This window comes from Pelophylax lessonae, assembly GCF_965119305.1.
Source record: "Pelophylax lessonae genome assembly, chromosome: 13".
In the NCBI taxonomy this organism is placed as follows: domain Eukaryota; kingdom Metazoa; phylum Chordata; class Amphibia; order Anura; family Ranidae; genus Pelophylax; species Pelophylax lessonae.
Genome location: NC_138780.1, coordinates 189510884 through 189533273, shown reverse-complemented (window position 1 = coordinate 189533273; position 22390 = coordinate 189510884). Strand labels below are relative to the sequence as shown.

Here is a 22390-nt window from a genome sequence, read left to right as displayed (position 1 = left end):
ACAGAACGAAAAGATACATTGTAATCATTGTGTTTACTTAACTGGCAGAGTTGAAAGGCATTTGCAGGAGGCTCTTTTTTTTTTTTTTTTTCTTTGACAGCTGTTCTCTGCTCCCTCACATGCTATGTAAAGAGCAAAACCGAATCGGCCCGTGGATCTCTTAATTTTACCGATCCCCCGATCCAGCTATTTTGCCCGTATCGGGGCTGATATCCGATCCGAATATCGGATCGGTGCATCCCTACAACAAACACAGGGCACACTTGGTGACATAAGGCACACCAACAGATGCAGGGTCTTCGTGATGCTAATTAGGATTTATTGGACAGTCTTCTTCTAGGCACAGCCCTTTTTTGTGCCAAACTCTGAATAATGGATTTAGCAGGGCCATGGGGTGAAGTCCAAACCTTGGCATATTTTGTTGTAATACTACTGATGGGTGCTTCTCCAGAACCTTACTCTGGACTTTGTTTGATACCTCCAAGGTCTTCATGATGCCAACTAGGTTTTGTTGGACAGCCTTCTCTAGGTATAGCCTTGCTTGCAGCATATTCTGAATAATGGCTTTAAATTGGCTATGGGTGAAGTTCAAAGCTTGGATTATTTTGGTGTAACACTACTGATAGGTGCTTCTCTCAGAACCTTACCCTGGACTTTGATAGCTCTCTGGGCTTTGTGATGCCCATTATTAAGTTTTGGTGGGCAGCCTTCTCTAGGCACAGTCTTGTTTGTGTCATATTCTGCATAATTGTTTTGACAGGACTACGGGGTGAAGTTTAAAGCTTGGCTTATTTTATTGTAACCCTACAGATTGGTGCTTCTCCGGAGTCTTACCATGGACTTTCTTTGATAGCTCAGAGGGCCTAATGATTATCAACTATTCCCTACTATCACACATGGTTCTACAAGCCAAAAACGTATTTTTCCTAGTTTTGGACGGTATATGGAAAGAATAAATCTCCTATAGAGTTTTTCTGCTAAAAGGGCTCTGTTCAAGAAATTCCACCTCTAGTCTCTTTTATGCCTATTTATCATATACCCACTTACAACATCCAACGTGTTTCAGGGGCTCAGAACACTCCCTCTTCATCAGGACTTGAATATTGCATGTGGTTAAAAGACTGAAAGAGGCGGCATTAACAGGGAATGCTAATTAAACAGTGATGTCTAAGGTATTTTCAGAGTTCATTACCCATATGGAATATTTAAGCCCTGATGAAAGGGGGGGGGGGGGTTATTTTCCTTCCACTTCACAATTATGTGCCACTTTGTGTCGGTCTATCACATAAAATCCCAATAAAATACATTTACGTTTTTGGTTGGAACATGACAAAATGTGGAAGATTGTAATACTTTTTTCAAGGCATGGTATATCACTGGAGTGCATGTAGACAGGAAGTGGCTGCAAAGCAGGGGCTGACTGGCAACTTTTGGCCCAGGGGGCAAGTACAAACCAGAGGCCCATGGTGCAGTGATTCGGCCCCCCTCCCACTCTCCCTCTTCCCGGCCTCCTCCTGACCTCCATTCCAGGCTGAAGCTCCGCTCCAGGTACTCTCTACTCACTAGCTGAATCCGGGTTCCCAACCTGGCCAGCAGGGGGTGGCTGGGGGGAGCTGGGACAGCTCGGTTAGGGCTGGCCAGGGGAGGAGAGTCTCCAGTGGAGCATGGAACCGGCCTCTGCTCAGACACAGTTTACACCATCCATGATTGGGGGGGGGGGGCTCTGTCCTTTTCTTCATCCCGCACTCAGTAGGTCAGCAGTGGGGACTTTTTACTTCTCTCCACCAGGAATCTTTTTACAGGACATCAGAGTGGCCCAGGGGGCAATTGCCCCCCTGGCCCAGTCCTCCCCTGCTGCAAAGAGGCTACTTTAGTAACTTGTTTATCTTCCGACTGCTGCAGATTGACAGTTATAGAAGGTTGCACCCAATCATCTTCATCATCTGTGTCAGTAAAAGGAACTTAATAACAACTGCGATTTTTATATCGGCAAAACAAATTTTTATTCTCCTGTCTAGACAACGCGCGGCGGAGACGTTCCCCAGCAAATTCATTTGATTTGCCGTGTAATTCAGCGCAGATAGTGACAAGCGAGAGCGTGCGTCGGGTCATTCGCCTCTGTGCACAGAAGGAGCGATGGTTGAGCGTCCACTCCTGCCTGTTGGCTCCCTACTGCACACTTCGTTGTCACATGTCCCTGGCCGCTCCATCAGCGAGCTGCGCCTCGGGGCCGACAGACGCACCGCCGGGCAGATGTTCTTTTCTTTAGGATTTTTTTTTTCTCCTCGCCGGCTGGTCCTGGATGTTTACTGTCGTCATGGTGACGCCGGTTGCCATGGCACCTGGTCTGCTTGCCTCAGTGTGTTGCGAGGGCGGCAGCGGCGGCGGGGATATAGTCAGAAGAACTCATAATATTTTCCTGTGTCGCTGCGGCCGGCCATCTGTCAAGTGACAAGAGCGGAACCCAATTCTGCCAGAGCTGAAGGGAAGCGGCGGTTTCTGGACGCGATTGCGGGAATCCAGCGCAGCAGCGCCATGTCCATCCTGGTTCCCCATTGTTCTTTTTTTTTTCCTGACATTAATGCGTGTTAATAAAATTTGGCGCACATTGACAATGAGGCCATCCCAAAAAATGGGACGATGGCTAAAAGTGAAGTGATCATCAGATATATTTATCATGTTAAGCCCCGCATGCTCGATAAGATGTCTGTGTAACTCTTCCAGGTATTTATGACCTGGAAGATCAGTTCCCCCCAGCCCCGCCCCCATAGACAATGGCTTCATCAGAAGGACAGCACCATCTTTATTCTGGTATCAAACAGGGCCACAGATCAGCCTCCTGCTGCAACCTCTCAACTTGTGACTTGCTACAAAGTTACATTGTTGCAGTTTGATCGCTGGGGGGATAGGAGACTGGGGAAATGCATCCTTCTTCCTGCAGCAGGCTGATGACATCATCCCAGCCTAGGCAAAGTCACTGACTGGACCTCAAGTCCTGCTTTTTATTGATAATAGGTGGAGCTCTTCTAGACAATGATCCTGTTGTTCTATGTTGGAACATGTTAGGAATTTAGTTGCAGACTTGTAAAAGATGCACTTTACGTAAATCAGTTCTTATTTTACATATTGACAATACTTGAAATCTTTGCAAGATACAAACTGGTAGGTGAAATCAGGCTTGCGGTGAGAGGGTTTGCATTGAAAGCTGATGAAGGTGGGAGGATGAGGTTCCATGGTGGATTTACAGGACAGAGCGGTAAACCCCTGACAGTTTTGTGCCCATTATGAGGGGTCCCCACCATCCATGTGCTGAGTTCCCAGGTCTAAATACCTTCTGCATCCATGATGAGGAATTCCCACCAACCCTGCACTGAGTTCCCAGGTCAGTACACCTGCTATGAGCATTATGAGGGTCTCCACCATTCCTGTAATGAGTTCCTGGGTCTGTACACCTCCTGTGTCCATTATGAGGAGTTCCCACCATCCATGTGAGGAGTTCCTGGGTCTGTAAACCTGCTGTGCCCATTATGAGGGGTTCCCACCATCCCTGTGCTGAGTTCCCAGGTCTGTACACCTGCTGTGCCCATTAAGAGGAGTTCCCACCATCCCTGTGCTGAGTTCCCAGGTCTGTACACCAGCTGTGCCCATTATGAGGGTTGCCCATTATAAGAGCTTCCCACCATCCCTGTGCTGAGTTCCTGGGTCTGTACACATGCTGTGCCCATTATGAGGGGTTCCCACCATCCCTGTGCTGAGTTCCAGGGTCTGTACACCTGCTGTGCCCATTATGAGGGGTTCCCACCATCCCTGTGCTGAGTTCCCAGGTCTGAACACCAGCTGTGCCCATTATGAGGGGTTCCCACCATCCCTTTGCTGGTTTTCTGAGTCTTTTACACCTGCTGTGCCCATTATGAGGGGTTTCCACCATCCCTGTGCTAAGTTCCTGGGTCTGTACACCTGCTGTGCCTATTATAAGAGGTTCCTATGGTAACACTGTATTGCTCTGGTCACAGTATGTAAAAAAAAAAAAAAAAAGGTAATAATATTAATAAAATAGTATATTGAAAAAATTTTCAATTTTTTTGTTTTTTTACATCCCGTCATCAGTCAGTGTCCCTGATCACCGCCACACCAGTTATATGATGACGGTGTACTGCACTGTTGACAGTATGTAAAAAAAACTTTTTAAAAAAAATTGTATAAAAAAAAAAAAACTAAAAATTGTGACAAAATAATAATAAATAAAAGAATTACAACTAATTATAATAATAATAAAAAATTAAAAAACTTCAAAAAACATGCCATGCCTCTCACTAAATACCTGGGACTGTCTACTTTCCAAAAGGGTACTGTCCTGGAATTTTCGGGCCTCAAAAATGAGATAGGCCGTTGGTATATCAGTATTGATCAATTTTCAGATATATCCCATAGTTTGTTCTTACAGACTAAATAATATACTAGATTTTAGTTATTTTTACCAAAGAATTGTAGCAGAACACATTTTGGCCTAAATATACAAATAAAGGTTATTTATTTGCAAAATGTTATAACAAAAACAAAAAAACTTTTTTTTTTTTTTTTTTTCCAAAATGTTGGGTCTTTTTAAATTTATTTAGTAAAAAGAAAAAACCCAGTGGTGATTAAATACCACTGAAGAAAAGTTCTATTATAAATTACATATATATATATATTGATTGATAAAACAATCAATTGAAATCTATTGGGACTTTATATGAAGCATTATCCAAATAGGTAAAAATGCTTCCATCCCTATTGTTCATCAGAAGGGGGGGGGGGAGTATATATATATATATATATATATATATATATATATATATATATATATATATATATATATAATATAATATAATTATTATTATAAATTATAAAAATGTCACATGGGTACAGTGTAGCATGACCGCGCAATTATTATTTAAAGTGTGACGGGGGGGGGGGGTAAAATTGGCCGGTATTGAAGTGGTTATATGTGTTTTAATATTTTTATTTGCATCAGATTGGTTACCAATTTCAATATGATTAAAGAAATAAATGATTGATGATGATGATTTGGTGTCGGTAATCTAGTCCTGTAAGTCTCTTTAGATCTCTGTGTTGGCCACTTTGACATATTTTGTTACTTGGAAAAGATTTCTGTGTTTTATAAATGTAACTTTTAGCTATGGTAGAACATTGTATTATTTTCGGCTGCGCTCATCAGCCTATCAGTTCACTAGGAAGCGGTGACATCACCAGCCCACCAGCAGGCTCCCAGTGAACTGATTGGCGTCATTCCAGTTTCGGCATTCTTTCTGGTGATGGTTTACTTCAAACTAAAACCTTTTTCTTTAATAAAATTCCTGATTGACCTCCTGAGTACGACGGGGTGGGGTGAGATAAATCGAAAAATTGTCTCCTATCCTCGCTTCTTCCTCCTCCTGTCTGTCTGAGGCTTCTCTGTCCAGCCGTCTGCCTTCCTTCCATGTCCTCCATGGCGTCCTTGCCACAGTGGTGGGTGATATGTGCGATCTTCCATAGAGCGTGTCGTAGAGATAAGTGTGCCATGCAGAGATCGATCCTCAGTAACGTGTCTGTTGGTTGATTTTTCCAGATCCGGACGTTGCCGCTGCCAGCGCCATGATGCTCTTGAATTCTCCCCATGATTTACACGCAGGTTGTGAGTACACGCCTCTGTACACTTATTGGTAGAGACGCACACACACGCTCCTCAACTCGCACTCTGTAGGTGACGTCACTTTCGTTTCTATGGAAATTGAAATCGGAAAATCCAGGCATCACCCCCATAGTACCACTCTCCATAAGGATACATTGTAACAGAAGACATGACCTAGGGAGCTGCCAGGGAATGTTGGGGATTTTATTGGAATGCAAGACGCCTATACATTGGATCTTAGCTTAATGCTTGACGCGTTTCACACTACACTTTATCATAAGACTGTAATTAACCTCTTCCCACCCAACCCCAGCGTCCCTTTACCAAGGTCTATATGCCTGGGGGGCGGAAAGGACCAGCTGATCACTTGGCCACTGTGATTGGCTGTCACAGTGGTCACAGGATCGTTAGCAGGTCCCTCTGTCTCCTGATCATTAGTAGAGACTGAGAACAGTCCTTGACAGCTCAGTCACTGTGTTGACGCGTTTCACACTACACTTTATCATAAGACCGTAATTAACCTCTTCCCACCCAACCCCAGTGTCCCTTTACCAAGGTCTTTATGCCTGGGGGGGGGGGGGGGGGGAAGGACCATCTGATCACATGATCGTTAGCAGGTCCCTCCAGCTCCTGATCATTAGTAGAGACTGAGAACAGTCCTTGACAGCTCGGTCACTGTGCTGGGAGCGCCCTGTGTGTGTACTGGTAGCACAGAAAGGTCTGCAACTCATGGATGAATGTGTGTGGACATTAAAGCCTACCATCTTTGCATTGCAAGGGCAGCAAGAGGTTAAGCATAATTTGGTGTGAAACGCGTCAAGTCCTTATGCTTTACAATAAAGCTTCTATTTTGCCTTTCGTGGTTGCCCCTCCCCCTTCATTAAATGTTTAAATAAGACCTTTCTATTTTCAATACCATATTTTAGTGTCAGTGATGTCATTGTTGGGTCTCTGCACTTCTCTATGCAATGCGGGGAGCTCATGGCTGGTGGGAGGGGCTGGCAGGGTACTGTGATGTTCTCAGGAAGCTGTGGACACCACCCTGATGACCCATCCTATCAGTCATGATCTGCCTGCATTGGATAGAGAAGCACAGAGCCCTCTGTGTGACCCTGAAGAGCCCTCTGTGTGACCCTGAAGAGCCCTTAGCGCGCCCCTGAAGAGCCCTTAGCGCGCCCCTGAAGAGCCCTTAGCGCGCCCCTGAAGAGCCCTTAGCGCGCCCCTGAAGAGCCCTTAGCACGCCCCTGAAGAGCCCTTAGCACGCCCCTGAAGAGCCCTTAGCACGCCCCTGAAGAGCCCTTAGCACGCCCCTGAAGAGCCCTTAGCACGCCCCTGAAGAGCCCTTAGCACGCCCCTGAAGAGCCCTTAGCACGCCCCTGAAGAGCCCTCAGCACGCCCCTAAAGAGCCCTCAGCTCTGATGCAAGAAGAGTGCTGGCCCTTGGGAGGATTTATGCAAATATCAAAATGCCTTGATGGGCGGGTGTCAGTCTGGAGGAGTGAGCATTCCTAAGCTGGCAGCAATTGCATGCAGACCACCCTAGGTAGCACCCATATTTGATGCTGAACCTCCAACTGAAATTTAATGAATAGGATGGGCAAGGGGCAGAGTCAGGCTGTGAAGAAAAGGGTAAGGTAATACTGGGTGTTCTCAAGCCTGAAATGAGGGGAGGGGGGCTCTATCTGACTTGCTGAAGCTACTAATGCATATTGTGAGAAGCTCACAGTGTGCAGTGAAATCAGAGTAAGACATTTGAGTCCAGGAGAGGGGTCTGTACAACTGTGCAGGACTGAAGAGAAGGCTGGAGGTCAGATTTAAGCCTCATTTGGTGTGAAATGCGTTTATATAAGATTTTGATGTATATAGTAGGTGCCTTTTATTTCAATAAAACCCCTTTATAAGCCACTCCTTGGGTCATCACTTTCCTGTGTGCTGACGCTCCAAGCACTAATTGGAACAGCTACATGCAATGCTCCATACTAACACTGCATTAGTGCACTGCACACTCCATACTAACACTGTACCTGTCAACAACAGTTCCCAATATGGGAGCCTAGAGCTCATAGAGATCATGTTGGTGGATCAAGTAAGTAGGTCTAGAAATACCATTTTTTCCCCTGAAACTGTCTTGGGTACCCCAGTACACAGTTCTCCCCTATGGACTCCTAAGCCGTCTCCACTTTCATTCTCTAATACACCATATGTAAGAAACATTTAACAGATATCTTGTATAAACACTATATGACCAAAGTGATGTAAGCCTCCCTCCAAATGATGGAGTTCACATGTCCCCAGTGAAGGGGGCTCGTAATCCTACAACATACAAAAACACTGTAGACCATCATGCTCTTTCAACCATCTGGTAACAGTTTGGAGAAGGTCCTACCAGCGTATCTGTGCCCCTGTGTACAATGCCAGCTCCATAAGGACTTGGTTTGGCCAGTTTGGTGTAGAGGAATCTGAGTGTCCTACAGAGAGCCTTAACCTCAACCCTACTGAATTCCTTTGGTTTTGAATTGGAATGCAAGTGATGAGCCAGGTCTTCTTAGCCAACATCAGTACCTGACCGACATCTTGTGGAAAATCTTCCCAGAAGAGTGGAGGCTTTTATAGCCCTGAAGTTGGGAAACTCCAACATAATGGCCTTGGGTAAGGGAGAGGACAACTTCATATTAATGGCCATAGGGGAAAACTCCATATCAATGGACATAGTGGAAGTGAGAAGTCTGAGGGCAATTGCATATATAGGGCCTTTGGGGGGAAACTCCATAATAATGACCATGGTTTTGGAATGCGATATCCAACAAGCGAGCATATAGGTGTGATGGTCTTGTGTCCACAACCTTTTGATCGTATAGTGTATTTTTACACATCGAGAAGCCTTCTCCAAAGAATGGAGGCTGTTATAGCCCCAAAGTGGAGAAGCACCGTGATAATAGCCAGGGGGAAGGAAGGGACTACTCCATATTATTAGCCATGGAGGGGAAAACTCCATATCAATGGACATAGTGGAAGGGGGGAGGGGTCTGGGGACAACTCCTTATTAATGGTCTTGGGGGACAACTCCATAATAATGGCTATGGTTTTAGAATGGGATGTCCAGCAAGAGAGCATATAGGTAAGATGGGTGTCCACAACCTTTTGATCTTATAGTGTATTTATACACGTAATAATCGCTTCTCGGCCTTTTGGCTAATATCAAGTGTAGTATCTGTTCTTATCAATTTGAACGGAGCGAGAAAGCCGGCTTAGTTCCACCGGTTAGTAATGCTCCCGGATGTAATTGGTAAGAGGGCCTTTTCCTCCTGGGTTGAATCTGGCCTTGAAAAAGGCTTGTCCCCCAGTCGAAGGCAGGCTCTCCCTAAGCCGTCTAAGTTCTGATGCCTCCTGGTAGGGATGGGGCTGCACTGGTCTGGTCGAAGGCCGGGACCCGAAAGAAGCCTGTTGTGTATGTGCCCCTGGGGTGGCAGCCCAGGGGTGCCTTAATTCTCACGGTGGGGGAGCTCACTTTGATTTTTTGGCACCTTGGTCACTGCACCATACACACTTTTTTCGCACCTGCCTCTAGGGACGGACCTTTTGGCCGGGACCAGAGGAATTTTTTTATTCCTGCCCGAAGGGCCTGTCAAGGTCTTGCACCTTGACACCAAAGCACTTCTCCACTTCCCCTTCCCCACTCTTGTGTTTGTGTTTTTTTTCTTTGTCGTTTGTCACTTTCTATCTTACTTTTTCATGATTAGTAGGGTGTGGGTCCTTGGGCCTAGCTTGAAAGTCTTGGAAGGGGGTGGATATGGCCTTCTGGCTTAGTTTGCCCTCTCTCATGGGGTCTCCCTTCGGGGGAGCCCCACCTAGTGCTTGGGGTGGGCTGTTTCGGCAGTCCTCCCAGAGAACGGGGTTTGCCTGGTTTGGGCCGGGCAGACCAAAGTGAGAACCTCAGTCCCTGACAGGAGTCTTGCGCCCCGGGGGATCAATGTCAGGGTCCGTCCTCTTCGGAGGTGGACCATTCGCACACCCTGTGCACTTTTTGTGTTCTCACGTTTGCGTGTGTTTATTATTTTATGCACCTGGTGTTAGTTCGAGTGTGTTCACACACCACGGGCTTTAAGAAAAAAAATGTATACACTTTAATAAGTCTTCCCAGAAGATTGGAGTTGGTTAAAGCCCCAAAGTAGAGAAATCTCTTGATAATGGGGAAGGAGTGGACAACTTTTCTACAAACTATACTAATGGCCATCAAAAGGGAAACTCCATACAATTGGCCATGCAGGGGCCAACTCTGTTTTAATGACAATGGAAGGGACCATCCAATATTAATGGCCATGGACGGGACAGCTCCATATTAATGACCATGGACGAGACAATTCCATATTATTGGCCATGAATAAGACAATTGACTATTGGGATGGGAAACCCCTTTTGAAATTGATGTGTCAGGTCTTCTCATTCAACATCAGTACCTGACCGAAATCATGTGGAAAGCCTTTCCAGAAGATCGCCGGAGTGGGGAAACTCCAAGATGATGGCCTAGGGAAATGGAGGAGGGGGCATGGAGGTGAAAACTCCCTATCAATGGATAAAATGGGAGGGGTCTGGGGGCAACTCCAAATTTTTGGTTATAGGGGGACAACTCCATAAGAATGGCAATGGTTGTAGAATAGAATGTCGAACAAGGGAGCATATATGTATGATGATCAGGTGTCTACAACCTTTTAATCCTAGTGTATTTATACACTTCAAGAAGAGTGGAGGCTGTTGTATCCTCAAAGTGGAGAAACGCTATGATAATGGCCAAGGGTAAGGAGGGGGACAACTCCATACTAATGGCCATGGAGGGGACAATTCCATACTAATGGCCATGGAGGGGACAATTCCATACTAATGGCCATGGAGGAGATAACTCCATACTAATAGCCATGGAGGAGATAACTCCATACTAATAGCCATGGAGGAGATAACTCCATACTAATGGCCATGAAGGGGACAACTCCATACTAATGGCCATCTAGGGGACAACTCCATACTAATGGCCATCTAGGGGACAACTCCATACTAATGGCCATCTAGGGGACAACTCCATACTAATGGCCATGGAGGAGACAACTCCATACTAATGGCCATGGAGGAGACAACTCCATGCTAATGGCCGTGGAGGAGACAACTCCATGCTAATGGCTGTGGAGGAGACAACTCCATGCTAATGGCCGTGGAGGGGACAACTCCATGCTAATGGCCGTGGAGGGGACAACTCCATGCTAATGGCCTTGGAGGGGACAGCTCTGTTTTAATGGCCATGTGGGTTGGGGGGGGGGGGGGGGAGTACTGGGCCATCCATAATAGCCACGGTTTTGGAATGGGATGTCCAACAAGATCATATAGGTTTGATGGGTGTCTACAATCTTTTGTTAATATAGTGTATTTATACACCCCAAAAAGTCTTCTCATAGCCCCAAAGTTTGAAACTTCATGATGGTGGCCAAGAAGAAAGGATGGGGGCTGGGTATAATAATGGCCATGGTTTTGAAATAGATACTAATCTATTTCAGTGGTCACTGAGTTCACTAACTCAGTGGTCCTCAACTCCGGTCCTCAGGGCCCACTAACAGGCCAGATTTTAGGTATTACCTTGGGGGTACTGCAATCACTGAGCAGCAAATTATATCACATGGGATGTACTTCAGTTATCTTGCAAACCTGGCCTGTTATTGGGCCCTGAGGACCACTGCCCTAACTGACATTTTTGACACTTTTGGGGGGGACCGGTGACATTACTACAGTAATCAGTGCTAAAAATATTCACTGTTACTGTAATAATGACACTGGCTGGGAAGGGGTTAACCGTATAGATGATCAAGGGGTTAAATGTGTACCTAGGGGCGTTTTTCTAACTGTGGGGGGCGTGGCTTGTGGAATGACCATAGAGACCTGTGATCCTATATAGAAGGATCACGGGAGCTCTGTGATCATTCCAGGGAGAAGAACGGTCGGCTGTGTTTACAACAGCCGACCGTCCTTCTCTCTCAGTGGGGAGCGATCGCGGGTGTCAGGCAGGAATAGGAGCCGCCTGCCCCCGTGCATCGGAGTTCCCTGCTGCCAAGTGGGCGCGGGAGCACGCTGCCGGCGGCACGCGCTCGCCCTCTAGCTGTAGGCGGGCGGCCGACGTATACCTACAGCTGGCAGTCCTAAAGCGGTTAAAATAACACAGTGCCATATTGCAAAAAAATGGCCTGGTCATGAAGGGGGGTAAATCTTCCGGAGGTGAAGTGGCTAACTAAATGAAGAGAAGTATTGCTGAATGAAAGCTAATCCTGGGTTTTATTTTTCTTCACGCCGCGCTGGAAATTGGAACGTTGAAATATTTGTTTCCCGGCAAATCGACTTTTTCATTCCGGCTCGCGAATTAATTTTTTCCCGGAACGCACGGCTGAATGTTGGGGGTGTTTTACATGTGGGGACTCTCCATAGGAGTTTATTGGGAATTGTGGGGGGGGGGGAGGGGATGGTGATTACGATGAAAGCTTCCTTCCTTATTTCTATAAAACGTTCTGTATTTATATAACATGACAGATCCAGCTGACATACATGAGTGCGATAATTCATGCTAATTATATACTAAAGCCGGTAATTGTTAGCTGCACGGCGGATCGCTGGCTGGATTGATGTATTTAAACTTCTCGTTGTAAATGGCGTTTAGTAATTTTTATTGAGCTCCCTTGTTAAGTCGCTGAACTGGTTTGTAGGCGGGTCCTCGTCAGCGCCACAGGAGCCGAAAATGGGCACTTTAATAATTGCGTCAGACGCTTGGGAAGCGGTCAGGATTGTTCAGTAATGCTACAAGGGCAGTGATGCATAGCAGCCAATCAGAGATCAGTTTACTGAATATGCTGAATCCTGATTGGTTGTTGTGGCTGCTGCTATTTGCAAGATCCTTAGAGGATCCTAAGCAATCGTTCACATTGGAGTGACTTGTCATGCAAATTGACAGGGCGATTTCGGGTGTGACTTGCATAGACATCTGTGCGTGAAGCTGCACCCTGAAGTCGCACCGACATGCAGCTTTGAAATTGTGATTTCAGATGAAGTCGCACGATTTCAAAGCCACATTCAATGTGAACAAGGGCTTATAGTGGAAACTATAATGATCGGCCTCAACTACAGCATCTCACATTATGACTTGCTACAAAGTTGCAATGTTGCTGCCTGATCACTGGGGTAGGGGAGACTGCAGAAATGCTTCCTCCTGTCTGCAGCAGACAGTTGACTTCATCTCAGCCTGGTCAGGGGGGAAGGGGGGGGGTGAAGACTGGTGAAATGCTTCCTCCTGTCTGCAGCAGACAGGGGATTTCATCTCAGCCTCGTCAAAGGGGGAGGGGAGACTGTTGAAATGCTTCGTCCTGCCTGGAGACTGAGGAAATGCCTCCTCCTGCGGCACAGTGATATTACATCATCTTAGCCTGGTCAAAGGGGGAGGGAAAACTGAGGACATGCTTCCTCCTGCCTGCAGCAGAGTGATTACACCTGATCAAAGAGGGGTGGGAGACTGAGAAAATGCTTCCCCTTGCCTGCAGCAGAATGACATCATGTCAGCCTGGTCAAAGGGGGAGGGGAGACTGAGGAAATGCTTCTCCCCCATTATATATATATATATATATAATGTGTGTGTAATATATTAATGTGTGTGTGTATATATAATTTTTATATATATATATATATATACACACACACACACACACACACACTCTGTTCAGATGTGTCCGCAGTAACACAGCCACCACAGATAATCCCTATAATGTGTCTATTTTGTTTATTTGATATGATCTTCCGCTCCATCTATTGGCCTTCATGCAATATGCAACATATTGCAATATGGCCACTAGATGGAGCTAATGATCAAAGGAAATAAACAATAATAAACACATTTTTGGGTATTTTTTGCGACAGCTGTCAGAATGCTGACACAATGTGTTAACCTAAATTACTTCAGTTTGTAGTGTATAACAGAGGAGGTATTATTGATTGATTCATTTTGTTTAAATGGAACATCAGCAGCACTTTCTAAAGCCCTTTCCCAAATTTAAAGTTTGTTTATTTCTATGTATAGAGAAAAATATAATCTATCGCAGCTTACTCGTCCTTAGATATGATGGCTACATTTGTTTTCCTTTTTTCAGGCTTTTTTTTTCTTTCTTTTCTCCTGTTGATCCTGCCAGTAACACACTTCCTGTCCTAGGGTGACAACGCTCACTCACTGTACTGTAGCAGGTTGTCACCCTGCACAAATCTCGGTACCCCGAGCTGTAGGGTTGTCTCAGCATCCTGGCGAATCGATTGGCTTTGCGTTGGTACAGAGTACAAAACAGCTGGCTGAATTAATGGCGGCTGGCACAGTTTGCGGAGAAGTTATTGATCCTCCCCTTGAGGTCTGATTGGTTCTGACAAGGGAGACCGCACCGCACATCCGAATGAGCCGAGTCCACGGCGAGCAGAGTCAGCCGGGCAGGGACAGCGCTTACTTTATAAATTGTGGTTTCTTCTCCCACTTTAGCTAATTAGACATCGATCGGTCCTTCTAAATATAGCCGGAGAGCGGCTCCCACTTCAAGGATATCTTACAAAACGATCAGACCGGAGAACTGACGGGAGGAGAACAGGGAAGATCATCTGCTTGGAGCTCTACAGGCCAACGGCAATATCGGCATTGTCTTCAGATTTCCGTGTCTTTGTCATGCTAATGGTTCCTTGCTACTGGAAAAAGTTTCTTTTCACTTGAAGAATAAATGAACTTGGAAAACGCAATAGACCCGAGTGAATCAAGCAAGTTAACAAACCATAATATTTTTTCTTGCTGTCCCCTGTTTGTGAGTCTTTCTGGGATCCTTGCCGTGGTGTATTTTAGTTTTGTGCTGCCCTAGGCAAGGCTAAAATTGGGCGCCCCCCCCCCCCCCTATGTAAACTTGCCCCACTCCTTCCCTTTTAATGGATGTGACTCCCTCCAAAATTGAAGGACTACAAGTCCCAGCATGAACCCTTGAGATCTCACGAGAAGGGGGGGGGTGAGAGGGCGTGGGAGAGAGAGAGAGAGGGGGGTGGGTGAAGGAGGGAGAGAGAGAGGGGGGATGAGAGAGAGAGGGGCAGATGAGAAAGAGAGAGGAGGATGAGAGAGAGGGGGGTGAGAAAGAGAGAGGGGGTGAGAGAAAGGAGGAGATGACAGAGGGGATTAGAGACCGAGAGAGGGGGGGGTGAGAGAGGGGGTGTGAGAGAAAGGGGTGATGAGAGAGAGAGAGGGGGTGAGAGAAAAGGGGAGATGACAGAGGGGATTAGAGACTGAGAGAGAGGGGGGTGAGAAACAGAGAGGTGGGGGATGAAAGAGAGAGAGAGGGGGGATGAGAAAGAGAGAGAGGGTAGGGGGATGAGAGAGGCAGCTCTAGCAACTAGTGGCCAATAGAGGGCTTTTTTGACGCCCCCCTGCAAAGTGCCGCCCTAGGCCTGGGCCTTGTCGGCCTAGGCCAAAATACAGCACTGGATCCTTGACAACTTTGGCATACCAGTTTTTTCTTTCTTTATGTCTGATAGAGCTAAAAGTGGTTTACTTGCAGACCAGACTTTTTCTGGCACTTTTTGCTTACAAGTTTTTAAAGCGGAGTTCCGGCCTCGGGGGTCACATTTAGATAAAAATACCCCCGGGACAGTCAGGGCTAGTACATTCCACAATGGATAGCCTCTGTACTGTCCCGGGTTGCACTTACCTGTAAGAAGAAATACTTACCTTGAAAAGTTCTTCTCCAGCGCTGCCACCTCAGGTGTGGGCAGCTGAAGCCAGCGCGTCCTCTTCTGCGGCCTCTTCGGTGACGTCGGAGTCCCACAATGCACTGCACCGGCCCCGCTCATCAGTTCCGGTGCAGGCGCGTCATCCCTGCACAACTTCTGGGCATGCCCAGAAGCTGTTTAGCAGGGAATGCCGCGCCTGCACCGGAAGTAACGAGCGGGGCCGGTGCTGGCGCATTGACTCCTGGGAGCGATGACGTTCAGCTCCCAGGAGTCATCGCAAACTGGAAGTGACGGCGCGGCCGCAGAGGGAGGAAGTGGAAGGAAGGTGAGTATATTTTCTTCAATATCAAGGTAAGTGACCAAAAAAAAAAATTGGGAGCATCCATTTCTTTTTCAGGTGGCCCTCAGCAAGCGGATAGCCCAAAATCAAATTTTTTTCGATTTTGAGGCTGGAACTCCGCTTTAATATTTTTTGCTAGAAAATTACTTAGAACCCCCAAACAATATTAACAGAGATCACAGGGAATAAAATGGCAATTGTCTCAAATTTGTATGTCCCAACCATCCAAGAACAGTTTGGTGAGGAACAATGCCTTTTCCAGCATGATGGAGCACCTTGCCATAAGGCAAAAGTGATAACTAAGTGGCTTGGAGAACAAAACATCGAAATTTTGGGTCCATGGCCAGGAAACTCCCCAGACCTTAATCTCATTGAGAACGTGTGGTCAATCTTCAAGAGGCGGGTAAACAAATAAACTCCAGAAACTCTGGCAAACTCCAAGCATTGATTACCCAAGAATGGGCCCGCCATCAGTCCTTGATGTGGTCCAGAAGATGACTGACAGCATGCCAGGGTGAATTATAGAAGTCTTGCAAAAGAAGGGTCAACACTGCAAATATTGACTCTTTGCATAAACTTCATGTAATTGTCAATAAAAGCCTTTGACGCTTATGAAATGCTTGGGATTATACTTCAGTATCCCATAGTAACATCTGACGAAAACATTTAAAAACACTGAAGCAGCAGACTTTGTGAAAATTAATATTTGTGTCATTCTCAAAACTTTTGGCCACGGCTGTAGATGGAGATGTCGATCAAAGGAAATAATAACCGTATATACTCGAGTATATACATGTTTTTTTTTATGTTGAAAAAGCCCCCCTCGGCTTAGGCTTGAGTCAAAGTCTCACTTACCTTTTCCCCGGTCGGTGTGCATGTGCCGCCACCACTCGGGAAAGCCCGTACCTGTTCAGCTGTTCCCGGGCAAACGGCGCATGCGCGGTGACGTGTTGGCGCCGGGTGGCGCCATTTTTAAACGTAAGGCGGAAATGTAAGTGAGACTCCTCCTGTACCATGCCCGCAGCACTGCATCTCCTGTACCATCTCCTGCGCCATGCCTGTACCATCTCCTGCGCCATGCCTGTACCATCTCCTGCGCCATGCCTGTACCATCTCCTGCGCCATGCCTGTACCATCTCCTGCGCCATGCCTGTACCATCTCATGTGCCATGCCTGTACCATCTCCTGCGCCATGCCTGTACCATCTCCTGCGCCATGCCTGTACCATCTCATGTGCCATGCCTGTACCATCTCCTGTGCCATGCCTGTACCGTCTCCTGTGCCATGCCTGTACCATCTCCTGTGCCATGCCTGTACCATCTCCTGTGCCATGCCTGTACCATCTCCTGTGCCATGCTTGTACCATCTCCTGTGCCATGCCTGAACCATCTCCTGTGCCATGCCTGAACCATCTCCTGTGCCATGCCTGAACCATCTCCTGTGCCATGCCTGAACCATCTCCTGTGCCATGCCTGAACCATCTCCTGTGCCATGCCTGTACCATCTCCTGTGCCATGCCTGTACCATCTCCTGTGCCATGCCTGTACCATCTCCTGTGCCATGCCTGTACCATCTCATGTGCCATGCCTGTACCATCTCATGTGCCATGCCTGTACCATCTCATGTGCCATGCCTGTACCATCTCCTGTGCCATGCCTGAACCATCTCCTGTACCATGTCCACAGCCCTGCATCTCCTGTACCATGTCCACAGCTCCTGCACCATGCCCGCAGCCCCTGTTTTGGGTCTCGTGGTGGTCCAGTTGGGTCCAGTAGCTGCTGCAGTTCCCACCCTAGGCTTATACTCGAGTCAAAAGGTTTTCCCAGTTTTTTGTGGTAAAATTAGGTGCCTCGGCTTATATAATCGGGTTGGCTTATACTCGAGTATATAGGGTATATTTGACAAGTATGGGGATAAATTGTTGTGGTTGGATGAATGCTTGTGAAATTTGTTAAGATAATTTTCAAATGCAAAAAAAAATGAGAGTTTTGTCCTATATCCCCTTTTTAACATTTCACTATTTTGGGGATGAAGACCTTCAAATTTTTTAGGTGTGTAGGATCTGTGACCAGATTGATCTGAGGTCATTGTAGCGTGATCAGAGAGAAGTTTTAGATGCTTGTCCTGTGCCGTGCGCCATTCATGTCACTGCAGCGCAGCGGCGGTTCTGATTCGGATGCGGCTCCCACTGCCGGTTACAATACAGATGGCGGATTCCTTGTGTCTGCAAGCGACAGGGAAGTAGAAGGAGCTGCTGGTAAATTATTCAGGAACAGCTGTCACCGCACCGAGAATCATTGGAAAGAAGTTCAATATTTTGATCAGCCGTTCGTGTTTAGCGAAAACACTGCAGTCTGATTCCCGGCGCTGTCGGCTCGTGCTGAAGCTCAGCGTTCGCCGAGGTGTGTGCGTGTGGATTCCGCGCTGTGCGGGTAATGTTCTATTTTAGCCACAGTGGAGACCGTTCTCATCGTAGCGTTCGCCATCACGTGGCGTCTTACCAGAGACGGTGGCAGCTCTGACAAAAAGTCGGCTTCAGTGGTCAACCATATCATATAACCAAACCTATTCCGAATTTGTCATTGTTTTCCTGCATAATTCTGCACCTCCTGACATCCTGAGTCCTGGGGATCTGCGCCCCCAACCCTACACCCGCCAGTCAGAGGTAATCTCTCTTGATGAGAATCCTACCGCCAAGGCCCAATCATTGACAAGTGAATTTTTTCATCTTTTTTTTTTTTTTTTTTTGGGATCGATAATACTTTTTTGTAGAGGTTTGATGACGAAGATCATATAGGACATGAGAGGAAATCTCTTCAATGTCATGGGTGGGGGTCCATATCCACAGGGAAAAGCACAGTCCAGATGCTCAGAATACTCGAAAGTCCCAGAGATCACAGGGTGACGCAGGATATCTGGGAGGATACGGGGCCACTGGGGGTTGTTGTAGACACAGTAGTCATTGGAGTGCATAAGGGACACAGTCACAAGAGCAATGAGGTCACTGGAGATTCAGGGGTCCCGGGAGTGCAGGGGGCCACTGGAAGCCCAGGAGTGCAGGGGGCCACTGGAAGCCCAGGAGTGCAGGGGGCCACTGGAAGCCCAGGAGTGCAGGGGGCCACTGGAAGCCCAGGAGTGCAGGGGGCCACTGGAAGCCCAGGAGTGCAGTGGGCCACTGGAAGCCCAGGAGTGCAGTGGGCCACTGGAAGCCCAGGAGTGCAGTGGGCCACTGGAAGCCCAGGAGTGCAGTGGGCCACTGGAAGCCCAGGAGTGCAGTGGGCCACTGGAAGCCCAGGAGTGCAGTGAGCCACTGGAAGCGCAGTGGGCCTCTGGAAGCCCGGGAGTGCATGGGGCAACTGGAAACCCGGGAGTCCAAGGGCTCAATGGTAGCCCGGGGATGCGGGGGGGTCCCTGGAAGCCCGGGAGTGCAGGAGGAGGGGGTCCCTGGAAGCCCCGAAGTGCAGGGAAGGGGTCCCTGGAAGCCCGGGAGTGCAGGGGAGGGGTCCCTGGAAGCCTGGGAGTGCAGGGTGGGGTCCCTGGAAGCCCGGGAGTGCAGGGTGGGGTCCCTGGAAGCCCGGGAGTGCAGGGTGGGGTCCCTGGAAGCCCGGGAGTGCAGGGTGGGGTCCCTGGTAGCCCGGGAGTGCAGGGGGCTCACTGGTAGCCCGGGAGTGCAGGGTGGGGTCCCTGGTAGCCCGGGAGTGCAGGGGGCTCACTGGTAGCCCGGGAGTGCGGAGGCTCTCTGGTAGCCCGGGAGTGCAAGGGGTTACTGGAAGCCCCTAGCATTTTTGGCCGTGGCCATCTTGAGTAAGGGCAGATGATTTATGCAGCATTTTCTTCCTGAAGTCCATCTGCCCTTAGTTCAGGCATGCAGGCAGAAGGGTGTGTTTACCTAAGAAAACCCCACCTCCCCTCCTGAAGACTCCTGGGATGTATGCCATCATTTGCCTAGGCATGGAAACTAGGAAGTAATAAAATTTAATAGAAAAAAGTTGCAAACAGGCAAATCTGATATACTTGACTATTTACTAATGCTAGCCGCATGAGGATTAGAAATAGTCATTGTTTGAGAGAATGAAGTTCCGCTTTAAGTCACGGATATACAATTGGTGTCACATCTGACGGTGAGGATATCGCTATGATATTGTTAGTCTGTAGGCAGATTATATTGTAAAGGTTACGCCTTCCCGTGTGTTGCGGTAAGTCGAGCCCCTGGTCGATTAGAGATGGAAAATTTCCCGCGTCCTCTGATAAGGCTAATAAGAATTTCAATTACGGAGCACTTTACTCCATCAGGGAGATGGCAGATACGGCGGGACGTATAATCGCGCACATTTTAACACCTGAATTGTGTTTCGGCACGACTCATAAAAATACTGGAGGCATGAGCTGGCGCTCCTTATCTGCGTTCCGCCTCGTAACGAGTAAATACGCCGCTGATATCTGCTGGCATGGCTTCAGCTGGAGAGCAGGGATCGCCGGCGCACGCATTAAGCGCTGGACAAACACTTTAAATCAATTTACTGGGGACAGCGTCACGGCTCTCCACTGAATATTTCATACATAGCTCAGCTCATAGCAACGTCTTACAGGGAATATTATCCAAATGTGTGTTACAATGGGTTGAAGTCTGATCACAGAGTGCGGCTGTTTCTCTACTGAGGGGCCATTCGGGTTCATCTGGGGTGCCACTCATCTAGGACACCATTTGACTCCTATTTTTAATGGGTTGCCATGGGATGGCCACCAACCAATGATGTCCTAGAGCAGTGATGGCCAACCTTGGCATCCCAGATTTTTTGGAACTACATCTTCCATGATGCGCATGCACTGCAGTGTAGTTGAAAATGGAGTTCCAAAACATCTGGAGTGCCAAGGTTGGCCATCACTGTTCTAGGGCCATGATTTATTGTTCTGGCGCTGTTAGCTGGCCTGTCCGCACCAGGGCAACACATTTCACTGATCCAGGGCGAAGTCACGCAGGGCTGCCCCCCAGCATTCGGGAGAGGACAGAAGGTCACCTACACCCAGACCTTCTCCTCCATTCACTGCCATGCTGCTGTGGCTGTAAAGTGGGGTTCTGATGGTACAAGCGGGCCCTGGAATGGGGGGGAATGGGACTTTGTCAAGGGAGACTCTGTGATGGGGGTCTCTGAAGTGATGGGGGGGGCTTTGCAAATGAGGGACTCTTATGTGATGGGGGTGGGGGGTTATATGAAGTGGGGTTCTCACATATAGGGGGTTGATGTTATAATAAAGGGCTCTGATGTGATGGAGGAACTATGATTTGATGTGGAGGGGGTGGGCTTTGGTGTGATTGGGGGAACCTCTGATGTGATGGGGGGCTCTCTTGTAATGGGGGGGGGGGCTTTGTGATTGGGTGACTTTTATGTGATGGGGAGACTTTGAGGAGCTCTCATGTATAAGGGGCTCTGATGTGATAGGGGGGGGCTTTGATTTAACAGGGGCATCCTCCGATGTGATGAGGGTATGCTCTGATTGGGGAAGGGCTCTGATGTGATTGGGGGAATCTCTGATGTGATGGGGGGGCTTTGCAATTGGAGACGCCTGTGTGATAGGGGAGACTTTATAAAGGGGGGGCTCCCATGTATAAGGGGCTCTGATGTGATGGGGGGGGCTTTGATTTAACAGGGGCATCCTCCGATGTGATGAGGGTATGCTCTGATTGGGGGAGGGCTCTGATGTGACTGGGGGAATCTCTGATGTGATGGGGGGGCTTTGCAATTGGAGACGCCTGTGTGATAGGGGAGACTTTATAATGGGGGGGCTCCCATGTATAAGGGGCTCTGATGTGATGGGAGGGGCGCTTTGATTTAACAGGGGCATCCTCTGATGTGATGAGGGGATGCTCTGATTGGGGGTGGGCTCTGATGTGATTGGGGGAATCTCTGATGTGATGGGGGACTTTGCAATTGGAGACTCCTGTGTGTTAGGGGAGACTTTATAAAGGGGGGGGGGGCTCATGTATAAGGGGCTCCGATGTTTTTTTTTGGGGGGGGGGCTCTGATTTGATGGGGGCATCCTCTGATGTGATGAGGGGATGCTCTGATTGGGGGTGGGCTCTGATGTGATTGGGGGAATCTTTGATGTGATGGGGGGCTTTGCAATTGAAAGACTCCTGTGTGATAGGGGAGACTTTATAAAGGGGGGCTCATGTGATTGGGAGGGGGGGCTCTGATTTGACAGGGGTGTCCTCTGATGTGATGAGGGGATCCTCTGTTTGGGGTGGGCTCTAATGTGATTGGATAATCTCTGATGTGACGGGGGACTCCTATGTGATGGGGGAGACTTTATAAAGGGGGAGGGGCTCATGTTATTGGCAGGGCTCTGATTTGACAGGGGTGTCCTCTGATGTGATGAGGGGATCCTCTGTTTGGGGTGGGCTCTAATGTGATTGGATAATCTCTGATGTGATGGGGGAGACTTTATGAAGGGGGGAGCTTTGTATAAGGGGCTCTGACCGGCCTATGATTAGGCTGAATCCCATGCTAGATGGGTCAGTCTTTTTCTATTTTAAATGTTTTGTTTTTATCATGTAATTAATAAAATGTGATTCTTTTACTTCTGTGTTTAGTATCTGATTCATGCATGTGCCCT

General features: G+C 47.9%; 1 protein-coding gene across 5 annotated transcripts in view; it reads left to right on the top strand.

The window, feature by feature from the left end:
- FOXN3 (forkhead box N3) overlaps positions 1-22390 on the top strand; it is a 312655-nt gene that overhangs the window by 284247 nt on the left and 6018 nt on the right. For 4 of the 5 annotated variants that reach the window (XM_082242797.1, XM_082242799.1, XM_082242800.1 and 1 more), the window contains exon 5: positions 5609-5674. The exons of the other annotated variant lie outside the window; for it this stretch is intronic. In XM_082242797.1, coding sequence (XP_082098923.1) covers positions 5609-5674 — 66 coding nt within the window. The remainder of the gene's footprint in view (positions 1-5608; positions 5675-22390) is intronic. 5 annotated transcript variants of the gene reach the window in all.